The sequence below is a fragment of the Ornithorhynchus anatinus genome, chromosome 13 (assembly GCF_004115215.2).
Source record: "Ornithorhynchus anatinus isolate Pmale09 chromosome 13, mOrnAna1.pri.v4, whole genome shotgun sequence".
Lineage (NCBI taxonomy): Eukaryota > Metazoa > Chordata > Mammalia > Monotremata > Ornithorhynchidae > Ornithorhynchus > Ornithorhynchus anatinus.
Window position 1 is genome coordinate 5,847,385 of NC_041740.1, and position 12,792 is coordinate 5,860,176.

Consider the following 12,792-nt stretch of genomic DNA (forward strand, 5'->3'; position numbering starts at 1 on the left):
TACAGTGCTCTGCACATAGTAAGCGCTCAATAAATACTATTGAATGAATGTCCTTAACTAGGGAGAATGTTATAACCCAACTCCTCTTCTGGGACTTAATTGAAACATCAAGTTCCTTCCCCTTCCCTATAGTGCCTGTCTGCCCCAGAAGTAATACTGCGGAGCTCTGCTGTGCCAGGGAAGCTTCCACCCTAGAGAGCCCCCTCCTGCACCCAATGACTCCCACCACCTCCTGCTTCTGGTGGCCAAACCCAGAAGAGAAGTCCCAAAGTCAGTCAAGCAGCATTTAATGTCCTCTGTGCAGAGCACTATCCTGGGTCTCGCCCTCAAGAAGCCTAAAATGGGGACTTAAAATATTTTTAGTTGTAAGTTGAAGGATGGCCCAAAGATCCTGGCTGACTCTCACCCCCGAGGGCTCACTACAGTTGCCCCACATACTCTCCCTTCTTTAGAAGCTCTGACCAGAAATTCCTGTGCAGAAATGGTTGGCATTAGGATTAATAGGCTTTTTTAGAATTCCAGTCGTACATCAGCCTTGACACTAGAGAAGCAGTGTATCTTAATGGAAAGAGCACAGGTTTGGAAGTCAGGGGACGAGGGTTCTAATCCCGGTTCCGCCACTTGTCTGCTGTGTGATCTTGGGCAAGCCACTTACCTCATCTGTAAAATGGGGATTAAGTCTGTGAGCCCCATGTGGGAAAACCTGATTACCTTGTATCTACCCCAGCACTTAGAACAGTACTTGGCACATAGTAAGTGCTTAACAAATACCATTATTATTATTATAATAAAATTCCACATGAGAAGGGTCCTGAGAGATGGAGGTAACAGAGAAAACAGTCTCACCTTATGTATTCCCTGAAATGCCAACTATTTTGTTTCCAATAAGAAACACATTTCAGAGGACAGGAAGGACAGAGTGGTGGCCAACTCCTCATCTCATCAGGAAGATCTGAAAGTGGATTTTGTTACAGGGTCCTTTCTCCAAGAAACACCTTGGGTGTTACCATCAGGGGATCCAGGGGTGTTCCCAATATTCCAAGTATGGAATGGGATTTGTCTCCAGGAGCAGCTCACTCTTCTCCTTGCCTGGCAGGTTTGGATGCAGGAACAGGATAGTCTGTTGATGCCAGAACAACTTTTTTATGATCGTATAAATTTTGATTTAGGAAATTGTGTCCTTTGCTAAACTGCCCTAGGGCACAAGGACAAAGACAGAGAATAGTGATCTGTGAAGCATCCATCTGCGAGAGTAACGATCTGATGGAGCCTCCCACAAAGAATGATGGATGAACCTCAGGGTCGAGAGCCTATATGAAAGACATGATATGGCCCCGGTGGCTTGCTCAGCACCAGTCGCCCTCTTGTCCGTGCCAGACTTGTGCTCACGGTGGCCCTGAGCGGGATGAGCAAGTAGCATGTGGGCAGAGGTGCAGTCCATTGCAAAGTGCATGTGAAGATTTTTTTCAATCGTATTTATTGAGCACTGTGTGCAGAGCACTGTACTAAGCACTACGGAGAGTATAATTACAGTATAAAAGAGTTGGTAGACACATTCCCTGACCACAGGGAACTTACACTCTAGAGCAGGTCCCATTGACAGCCTAAGCGACCAGCAGCAAAGTACCGATGATGTGCTGAAGTCCGGCAGGTGGTATCCTTGGTAGCTGCTGCTGTCTTATTGCCCGTATTGACAGCTAGTTTTCAGTATCCTTTTGGGCCTCTCTCCACCTTGCAAAACATCCTAGGTCATTATTCGCTCGGAATCCTTCACCACTGTTTGCATAAACCCGCTCGACCAAGTCATTCCCATACTGGCAGAGCTGAGACTAGTCAATCAATAAATCATACTTATTGAGCACTTACTATGTGCAGAGTCCTGTACTAAGTACTTGGGAGAGTAGTCCCAAGTCTCCTGATTCCCAGAGACAGGTTCTTTCCAGTGGGTCCTCAGCAGGGTTGAGAATGATAGTATGATAGACAATTTCAAAATAAATGGCATCTTTAAAGCTGCTCTCTGAGAGACGTCCATTTAGGATTAAGTTAGATGAGATTTGATTCATTAAATAGAACTCATCCTCAGTAGAGAGCAGAGGGGTTTTTATTTTATGTAATGAGCTTTCGGGGGTAGGAAGTCAGTAGAAAAGTGATAGGGTGACACAAGACTCCTTATTTTATAAAGAACTGGACAACTATTTTAGAGGACAGTAAATGCTGTTTTCTCCCAGTGTCCTTCATGCCATACAAATCAGGGGTTGAGCAGGTGAGTGGCATGTTTTTCTGCTTTAATGCATCATCACCCAGGTCATGACTGCAAGTGCCAGGCATATTTTGGGGAAAGAATTTTAGGACATAAATCAGCATGGAGCAAGTCAACTGTAAGCCAAGGTTGTCACTAACTGAGATTGCCCCTGGGCTGACAAGATTAATGACCCAGGAGCCACTGGCCCCGGGCGTATGGGCCAAATTAACACATCGTTTTGGGGCTTTCCTGTCTCCACCCTGGCTTTCCTAACCTGCTGCCATTCTGGGTGGCCTCAAGATGGGTTCCACAGCCCAAGCAGACTGCCAGGATCCCAGCAATTCCAGGCAGCAGCCATCAGTCAGCTGGTCAAGGCTAGAATTGGATCTTCTTGAGAGAGCCCCTCCCTGCAGTTTTCAGTCTAATGCTTCCTGGGCCTGGCCTATGAACAAGGCAGAATGATGTAGGAACACATCCCTGAATCATTGGCTAGCTAACAGGTGGATTTTGTCAGGATTATTAAACATGAACATTCTATAAATTTTGGAAAGTCAGTCTCCCCATGAGAACATATGCAAGGCTATCACTAGGTCAGAACAATCTTTCAGTCAGCTTGGTGTTCTCCCACAGGGGTCTTGTGACCTATGGTGATTAGTGATGGAGCATCTAATTCCCCTTTTACCTCTCAATCAATCTATTGATCAATGATATTTATTGAGTGCTTACTATGTGCATAGCACTTTACTAAGTGCTTGGAAGAATACAACATAGTTGGCAAACATGTACCCTGCCCACAAAAATGAACTTTCCCTTTATTATTTATTGACAATCCACTGGATTCAGCACGCAGTGCTATGACTTCAGAAGTGCAAAACAGTGAAGCCGTAAATTCCCCGCCCACAAGGAGCTTACACTTTAATGCAGGGGGAGGAACATAAAGCTACTGTCATCCTGTTATGGACCCCTGGCTCAAACTCTTGAACCTGCTGCTCTTGTCAGCCAGAATGCTGCAAGTCATTGAGTTCCATGTTTACCCCTTGCAGTGCGAAGCCTCCCTGTTTGTTAGTCTTTAAAAATCCCCTTGCAGTTCATCGGTCACTCTCTGTCTCTTGACCCCGGAGCTTCAACTCATCCTAATTCTAATCCTGTAGTCCACTTCACTTCTGTAGTCCTGCAACCACATTCTCCTCTCCTGGAGGGCTGGTCGACCTTCCCATTCTCCCCAACCAGCAGCTGGACCCCCCCCAGTCCAGCTAGTTTTTCTGGGACAAACCCATCCTGCCCTCAATCCCCCCCGCCCCCCAGTCTGAGCCTTGGGTAGATGGTCCCCGCTAAAGGAGGTGAGGCCCCTCTATATGGCCACTGACTGACCCACAGCTCCATGGACTCCCTGGAGATCAGATGCAGCAGCAGATAAGTGCAGGCTAACCGCAGGGTTTTGCTTTGGACTCAGCTGAAAAATAAATCATAAGGAAATGGGGGTCCCTCCGCCCCCTTCCAGCTTGCTGTAGCACCCAGGCAATGAACCCAACCAAACCAGAAAACATAGGGCTCCGTGTCAGCTGACTCCAGCCCTACCCCTGGCTGAAGGAACCTGCGGATGTGCCGGTTGGATCAGACCCATGCGGTGGTCTCCCAGCCTCTGGCAGCATGTACTCTTTCAGTCCTAGAAATGGGGTTTTTGGGAATGGGCAGAAGGGTGGGGGAAAGAGGGAGGATGCCCTCTTCCCCTTGGCACTGCTGCAGGGTATGCAGGGAGGATCCCAGTGAGGAGAGGAAATGCCGTCATTACTGAGTCCCCTGCCTGGGTTAGGAGCCTGACTCTTGCCCATTCATTCAGTCATATTTATTGAGGACTTACTTTGTGCAGAGCTTGGGAGAGGACAATAGGACAAAAAACAGACACGTTCCCTGCTCACGGTGAGCTTAGCTTCAGTGGCTGTGCTCGTCACATTGCATCAGGGTGCTGATGGGTTGGGGAAACCTTCTTTCTCGCTCCAACTTCTGCTTCTCACCTCAAGCCTTATCTACCTATCTGTCTGGTGCCCCAAAATGCCAAGAGCCTGCCCCCCTCACAAGATTTGTTGCTGAATTGTACTTCCCAATGGCTTAGTACAGTGCGCTGCACACAGTAAATGCTCAATAAATACGACTGAATGAAGGAAATGAATTAATTCCACGCTGTCCGTTAGACTGTAAACTTCTCAAGGGTAGGGATCATGGCTACAAACTCTCTTGTCCCCGACCAAGTGCAAGGAATAATGTTCTACACACTATAGGCACCCAATAAATACGAAACCCAATAAGTACGACTGATGGACTGAAGCCCAACTTACCCTCCCTATTGGGATACAGAATGAAAAAAAACTAAGTCAGTGGTATATATTGAGTGCTTACCATATACAGAACACTGTGCTTAAATCCCCTGAGGACTGCTGAGAAGGCACAGGTGGGCCTGGTTCTGGCCACGTGAACTGGCATAGCCTTCTATACCTTCACCCACATTGTGTTACCTCTTGTTTTTCCATCAGATCTTTTCTCTTTGGAAGTCTTGGATTAGTTGTTCTGCAATTTAAAAAAAAATCCCCCTCCCCCCAAAAGCATTTCCTATTGAACTGCTAAGAAGAAATTCAACACCTACTTGCCGTAATGTGCTGCCCTAAGACCTTAGGGAAGTTACAACAGAAGCACAAGACAGGGAGCTTGCAATTCAAGGAGAAGTATACAAACCTAATGTTGCCAGTGCAACTAAATCGGTCAATCAGTGGTATTATTTGAGTGCTTTCTGTGTGCTCTGCACTGTACTAAGCACTAGGGAGAATACAGTGCAATTGAGTTGGTAGACACAATCCCTGCCCGCAAGGAGCTTACAGTTTCGTTACAGTCTAAAACTACTTATAGTCTAAATGCTTGAAAGTATTATTAAAAATATTTTTTCTAAATCTTTCAGGGTTAATTGAAGATTGTTTAAAATGTATACTTTAATTAAAACTTAAGGTAGTTGAAGAATTCGGTAATTTTCCTTTTTTGTGTGTAAAAGGAAAAATTACCCCCCAAATCCCCTCTAATAATAATAATAATAATGACGGCATCTGTTAAGCGCTTACTTTGTGCCAAGCATTGTTCAAAGCGCTGGGGTAGATACAAGGTAATCAGGTTGTCCCCGGTGGGGCTCACAGGCTTCATCTGCATTTTACAGATGAGGTAACGTAGGCACAGAGAAGTTACGTGACTTGCCCAAAGTCACACAACTGACAAATGGCAGAGGCGCGATTAGAACCCACGGCCTCTAGTCTGTAAACTCCTTGCGGACAGGGATTGTGTCCACCCACTCAATTATATTGTGCTCTCCCAATCACTCTTTACAATGTTCTGCTCATTAAGTGCTCAATAAATACCACTGATTTATATTTCCATCCACTGTTGCAATGGACAATAGCTGTTGAAATACAAGTCTTCTGAAAACAGTTTCTTTGTACGAAAACAAACACCCACACAAAGTTAAAACGCTCCAGTGCAAATGATTTTAAAAGATGTAGGCACTTAATGGGTCTGGACTCCATGCCCTCAGGTAGCAGAGTGGCATGAAAAACCTGCCCAATGTTTTTGATCTCATAGGAAGTTTTTCTTCTGGCAGGAATTAGCCGTTGACAGAATGAAGTCGATTGTTACTGAGCGTTCACCAACTGGGGTGTCTCAGGGTGAGAACCCGGCTACTCACTAACAAGACTGTAAATTTCAAGAAAGATTTTAGAGGCAGACTGGGCTTGTTATCTAGGTGATGACTGAATTAGGATCTTAACTTTTTTTTCCTCCTGGCAAGGAGATTTCAGTTCTAATATAGGTTGATGCATTGGGTACTGGAAGTCAAAAATATATTTTAGCAGCTTCATGAAGCCTCAGATTGTATATTAATCACGACTGTGCTTTTTAAATCATACCGTTGATTCCCACCTTGAGTCAAATATTCAGGGTTATTCAATTATCTACTTGCAGTGGATTTTGCTGTAGGCAGAGTGGCCTAAGGGATAGCGATTTAGGATATCCTCGTTTTAGTCCTCTGATTAGATTGTAAGCCCGTCAAAGCGCAGGGACTGTCTCTATCTGTTACCGATTTGTATATTCCAAGCGCTTAGTACAGTGCTCTGCACATAGTAAGCGCTCAATAAATACTATTGAGGCTCATCTTCCTGCAGAAACGATCTGGGCATGTCACTCCCCTTCTTAAAAACCTCCAGGGGTTGCCTATCGACCTCCGCTCAAAACAAAAACTCCTCACTCTAGGCTTCGAGGCTCTCCGTCACCTTGCCCCTTCCTACCTCTCCTCCCTTCTCTCTTTCTACCGCCCACCCCGCACGCTCCGCTCCTCTGCCGCCCACCTCCTCGCCGTCCCTCGGTCTCACCTATCCCGCCGTCGACCCCCGGGCCACGTCCTCCTGCGGTCCTGGAATGCCCTCCCTCCTCACCTCAGACAATCTAATTCTCTTCCCCTCTTCAAATCCTGACTTAAAACTCACCTCCGCCAAGAGGCCTTCCCAGACTGAGCTCCCCCCTTTTTCCCTCTGCTCCCTCTATCCCCCTTCACCTCTCTGCAGCTAAACCCTCTTCTCCCCCCTTCCCTCTCCTCCCCCTCCCCCTCTCCCATCCCACCCCCTCAGCACTGTACTCTTCCGCTTGACTGTATATATCTTTATCACCCTATTTATTTTGTTTATTTTGTTTAATGAGATGTACATCACCCTGATTCTATTTAGTTGCCATTGTTTTTATGAGATGTTCTTCCCCTTGACTCTATTTATTGCCATTGTTCTTGTCTGCCTGTCTCCTCCGATTAGACTGTAAGCCCATCAAACGGCAGGGACTGTCTCTATCTGTTGCCGACTTGTTCATTCCAAGTGCTTAGTACAGTGCTCTGCACATAGTAAGCACTCAATAAATACTATTGAATGAATAAATGAATGAATGAATGCCACAAGCCTGCTGGATAACATTGGGCAGGTCACATAACGTTCTGTGCCTCAGTTTCCTCATTTGTAAAATGGAGATAAGATACTTGCTTCTCCCCATGAGTCCAATGTAGGACAGGGATATGTTTTATCTGATCGGCTAGTATCTGCATCATCTTCAGAAACAAAGGACAGCTGCAACTGAGAAGCAGTATGGCGTAATGGGTAGAGCACAGCCCTGGGAGTCAGAAGGTCTTGAGTTCTAATGCTGGCTCTCCCACTTGTGTGACCTTAGACAAGTCAGTTCACTGCTCTGTGCCTCAGTCACCTCATCTGTAAAATGGGGATTGAGACTATGACCCCACGTGTGACAGGGACTTTGTCCAACCCAATTTACTTGTATCTACCCCAGCACTTAGTAGAGTGCCTGGCACATAGTAAGTGCTCAACAATACCACAATTAATTAATTATCTCTCTCTTGCTGTGTATATACACATATGTATACATTCTACATTTCTCTCTAGATATAGTTCTTTATATCTCTGTATTCTCTCTATGAATATTGCTTTACATAAATCTCTCCATCTCTCAGTAGAGAAATAGAGAGAATCTTGTGTTTACCCTCAGGCTTAGTACACTGCTTTTGTATATAGGAAATGCTTAATAAACACTATAATAAATCTTTTTCTTTTTGTAAAAAAGAAATTCCAATCCTTTGTTGTATCTACAGTCACTGAAAACTGCAGAAAACAAACATTTAGGTCACTGGTGTTTAGAAGCAGCGTGGCTCAGTGGAAAGAGCCCGGGCTTGGGAGTCAGAGTTCATGGGTTCGAATCCCGGCTCTGCCACTTGGCAGCTGTGTGACTGTGGGCGAGTCACTTAACTTCTCTGTGCCTCAGTTCCCTCATCTGTAAAATGGGGATTAACTGTGAGCCTCACATGGGACAACCTGATAACCCTGTATCTACCCCAACGCTTAGAACAGTGCTCTGCACATAGTAAGCGCTTAATAAATACCATCATTAACAAAGGAGAACAGATTTAGATTTTCTAAGATTTGCTAATTCCTTGAGTAGAACAACGCTCAGAAACGGACTGAGGAAGACCGGTCTTTTTCAGGAACAGTCTATTGGGTGGAAAACAGAATGGTTGGTTTGGATCCCTTGCTGTTCCCATAGGCCAGCAGGAAGATGGCAGAGGGATGCACAGTCTCTTGACCCATCTTTTGTGGGTTGTTTGGCATGTGGGGAAGTCAGAACTTCAAGCATCTGCAGGCTATGTTACTGAAATGTGTGCCTTTCTCTTCTTAGAGTTTACAGATGATTCCCCAGCAACGGAAAGCCATAGCGAAGTTTAAGGAGCCAGAACACGCATTAGCATTTCAACAGAAATTCCACAGGTAAATGCATACTGTTTCATTCTTGGGCAGACTCTTAGCCGGTCAAGACATAGAGGAGGGCATCTGTGAATTAGCACAAACCAAAGCTCCATCTTTTTTTTTTTCCTGCTTCAATCACTGAACCTCTTCTTTACCTTTTTACAGGCACATGATAGATTTGTCCCACATAAATGTGGCCCTGATTGTTGAATGATTTCTCCTGAGTGAAACTGGTTCTTACACTAGTAGAAGCTACTGTGGAATTTCTCCAGGAAGCAGATTTAGAAGCTGGATCATCAGGATCTTAGATCTTTTCAGCCTTACAATTCTTGTTTAACTGTTGTCTGGAACTACAGAACACAAAACAGAATTGACTCAAGAGAAGCTGAACTGAAGGATCCAGAGAACTGGAGCTTGGGTGTTAGAGTCTCCCTGCTATTGTAACCATGATGAACTACAGTTTTTTGTGTTTTTTTTAAGTGCTTACCAATGCATGTAGACGTTGTTCTTCAAGATATGACTGTGTGATCACAGTAACTTAGATTGAGGAAAGAACACTCATGTCATAAATTATAAAGATTTTCCATAGAAAAGAATATTTGATAATGGTTGCTCTTATCTTCAGTACAGGCTAGAAAATCCCTTTCTCCACCAACCTCATGTAGATTTGAAGGCTTTAGCAGTGCATTCCAAACAGGGGCAGCTGAATTCATTGACAATTGCATATCCTGGGTGTGCCCACGGGATAATATCGCGTTCCTATAAATATTCGCAAGCCCAGTCTCTGCATTTTCTCTGTCCCTGCCAAACTCCCCACCCTTCTTCCAAACTCGCAAGCCCACTTTGCCAACCTTTCCATCCTCCCAACTCCCAACCATAGAATTCCCTTTGTCCCCTTTCCTGATCAAAACAAACAAAACAAAAAACAACTCTAGGCTTAACTGCTTTTCTCCCCGGCTAGAAAAGAAATATCATTATCTTCACCATCAAGTAGCCCCAAGGGAGGGTTACTAGTAGCGATGTAGGAAGGGTGCAGGAAGAATTTGAAGAGCTTTCTGAGATCCGATGGGTTTTTTTCGGAGATACAGCGTGGAAGTGGTATATTTGCACCGCTTCCCCTGTGTCTTGTGCCATTGCTGTGGGGTACGGCTTCTAAAATTCTTGATTCGATTGTTGATTTTTTTTAATTTCAGGCATATTGTGCAGGGGGGCTGTAGAGTCATGCAGACAGTTCAAAGCTAAGAAATTTGAATTTGTGGCTTGTCCATATATACGGAAAAGGGATTATGAGTGATGGCTTACCTGGAGGTGGAACTGATAGCTGCCGCCATTATGTGGAAATATTGAGGCTGCTCTTAGCAAGTTGGCCGCCATGCTTCCTTTAGGTGAAATCTCTCCCTTTTCCATGGGCTCTAAAATTATTCTGGACAATCCTTGCAAAGTGCCTTAATTTATGTCTGCACGTACGTTTTGTCAACATTTTCATTGATTTGGGTAAATTTCAATTTGGAGACCGTACTCTTCGGGGAAATACTTTAGGGCACACCTGGACTTCTGAGTCACCTTTTACACGTAGCTGTTTTGTAAAGTTGATAGGCGTATAAGTCCTTAAGTAAGAGGATTCAAAATGGTCTTGTAGGGCAGATGCATGGGGGGGGGGGGGGCAGGGAACAGCATGAGTTCAAGGAACTGCGCATTCGAATCAGATTCCTTGCTCGCCTTCTGTTGTCTTAGAGGACCAAGTCAACCTGGGCTTTAGCAACTGTTTCTTCCAACCATAATTCTAGCTGCCTCTCTGACTGAGCCATCAATACACAGCCCTCGATACGGGGATGGTGTCATTTATTGTAAGCGTGATAGTGGACAATGAAACTCATTTCATTGTTGCGCTTCGAAAAGGAATATTTGCCTCAGCAAGCTGGAAGGAAACCCATGTCGGAGGAGATGAGTAGGAATACTTCCCTGCCGTGAGCTGGGTGTCTAGGGCATGCACGGTCTCTGTGGGTCACCAGGTTTCCGCCAGTGGAAACTGCCTTCCTTGGAATTGAGGATTCACCGTAATTGGCCGCTTCTCCCAGCCCATGATCGCACTGGGAAACTGAGGTTGTCAGGAGCAGACAAGCAGTAGCTAGGAGGAACTGACGCCATTTAGGAGCCGAGTTTGGCAGTGGCCACACTCATAGCCAATCGCTCTGATGGCAGTTGAGTTTGTTGTTGGAATCTGAGCTTCGGTGGACAACATCCACTCAGTTTGGCCATTTAAAATGAACGATTTTAAAGATTCCACCCTCTTTTCCAACACTGGCAGTTTTTTGGTTTTGAGAACAAACCAAAAATCTGAACTGTGAGTCCCAAAAGTAGTAAGTAGACTCGTGAGGATGTTTATGCATACTTCTCTGGGAGCACCACTGAACTAAAACCGAATACTGTTTGTGCACGTGGAGGGCAGAGGCAGATTTTTATATCGAGTTTCAGGTCTGCGTATCACCTGATCTGGGTATTTGGTGTGGGTGCTGTGTGGGTATGTATGTGCATGAGTTTTACACACGTGCATAAACGACCAGTCCCTTAAGCATGATGATAGTACGGCGGTCGATACAGAAAACATATTAGAATAATGAAATAAAAGTTAGACCTCTTTAATGTGATCTACCCCAAGCAAATTGGGGATGTTAGCAGAAACCAATCGGAGGGATAGCCTCAACATTTATAGTTCTGTGGGGTACCTCCCACAATAGAGGAGGAAGGAGAATTAGACAGTCATGTTATTTCGACTCTTACAGCATTTCTAGCAGATAAGTCTTAATCTTAAGCTAAACCCTCTTTGGAAGATCTGTTGCAACCATTATCTTTGTTCTTTCTTTATCATGCATTTAAATGAGAAGCAGAATGCAAAAATTGCATTTGATGTACTATGTAAATATGGACCTTTTAAGATTAAAAAAGATTTCTCCAAGTGCTTACAATTCAGCCACACCGTAGCTATTTGTTAATTTTTTGTGTTGTCTTATCAAACTCCAGTGGATACCGTTCCATAAATGTTGATGTGTTTTTGTGTATCTCTTCAATTTTTATAAAGATGGGAGTAAGTCAATACATTTCTCCTGATCTGTGTATTATTCGTCCACTAATTCCAGAAGCTGAAAAGTAGTGAATGGTGAATCTGATAGGGATATATAGTAGGGGATTATGTGGAGGTGAATTATTTTACTCTTTTTTCATTTTGAGTTATCTCGTTTTGATTTTGTGTTGTCTCTAAGTTCACTTAGCTATTCTCTCTCAACTCATCCTTACAGGCTGTTGATCTGGGCACGTGTGTGAATTTCTTAGGCTGACTTCATTTGAAAAGATGATTTTCTTTTTATCATTTTTTTTGAGACATTTTTGTCCAGAGCACAAACGGACTTTGTAACCTAGGATGGAGGTTAGTCATAGTGATTTGCTCCCAGGGCCGGGAGGGGAAGCTGCCTTTGCCTTGATTTTATTTTTAAGTCCTTCCTAGCCAGGCTCATATAGGTTGGTGGCCAAAAATCACTTTCCCTTGGTTCTGCCCAGTTGGGACATATCTCCTACCCAGCCACCCTCTCCCGCCTCCACAACCAAAATGGTAAACTCATGGGGGCTTTTTTCTCAAGCAGTCAGTTTGGTAATGAAAACAGATTTTTAGTAGCTGGGTAATAGTTGTATGTAGTACGTCGGGGGCAAAGTAGATTGACAGAACTGCTAAACCCTCATTTTAGGCATTTTCAGCAGGCAGTCATCAATCAATGAATTGTAATTAGTGAGCGCTTACACTGTGCAGAGCACTGTACTAAGCGGAAGAGTAGAATAGAGTTAGTAGACAGGATCCCTGCCCTTCACACACCTTTTACAGTTGCGGCTGTAGAGAACAGAAGTGGAAGCACACAAACAGATTGAGAAACTGTCTGAGGACTGGTAAGATGGGTCTCTCACGAGTTCTTAGAAATACGGCATTGGAAACTAAGGAACAAGTCTGAAGTACAATAGTGCTCCAGGGCCCCAGTTTAGATGATTCTGTAAACTCCTTTTTAATTCAGTCGTTGCCCACGGTCTCCGAATGTGGTTAGGAATGCGGTTAATGCGAATTCGCGAAGTGAGGATTTCCCCACCGTGTTCTCAGTAGCGTTCTCTCTCAAAGGTGTATTGGAGAAGCTAGCTTTCTTTCCACTTCAGATTTTAAAATCGGAAGGGTGCTCCTCACCA

The 12,792-nt window shown here is 44.5% G+C and overlaps 1 protein-coding gene across 3 annotated transcripts in view; it reads left to right on the forward strand.

The window, feature by feature from the left end:
- Positions 1-11,664, forward strand: part of RBM33 (RNA binding motif protein 33) — a 111,202-nt gene extending 99,538 nt beyond the window's left edge. For all 3 annotated transcript variants that reach the window (XM_029077753.2, XM_029077754.2, XM_029077755.2), the window contains 2 exons: positions 8,501-8,589; positions 8,734-11,664. In XM_029077753.2, the coding sequence (XP_028933586.1) occupies positions 8,501-8,589; positions 8,734-8,782 (138 nt within the window). In that variant the 3' untranslated portion in view covers positions 8,783-11,664. The remainder of the gene's footprint in view (positions 1-8,500; positions 8,590-8,733) is intronic.
- Positions 11,665-12,792: the final 1,128 nt, after the last annotated feature.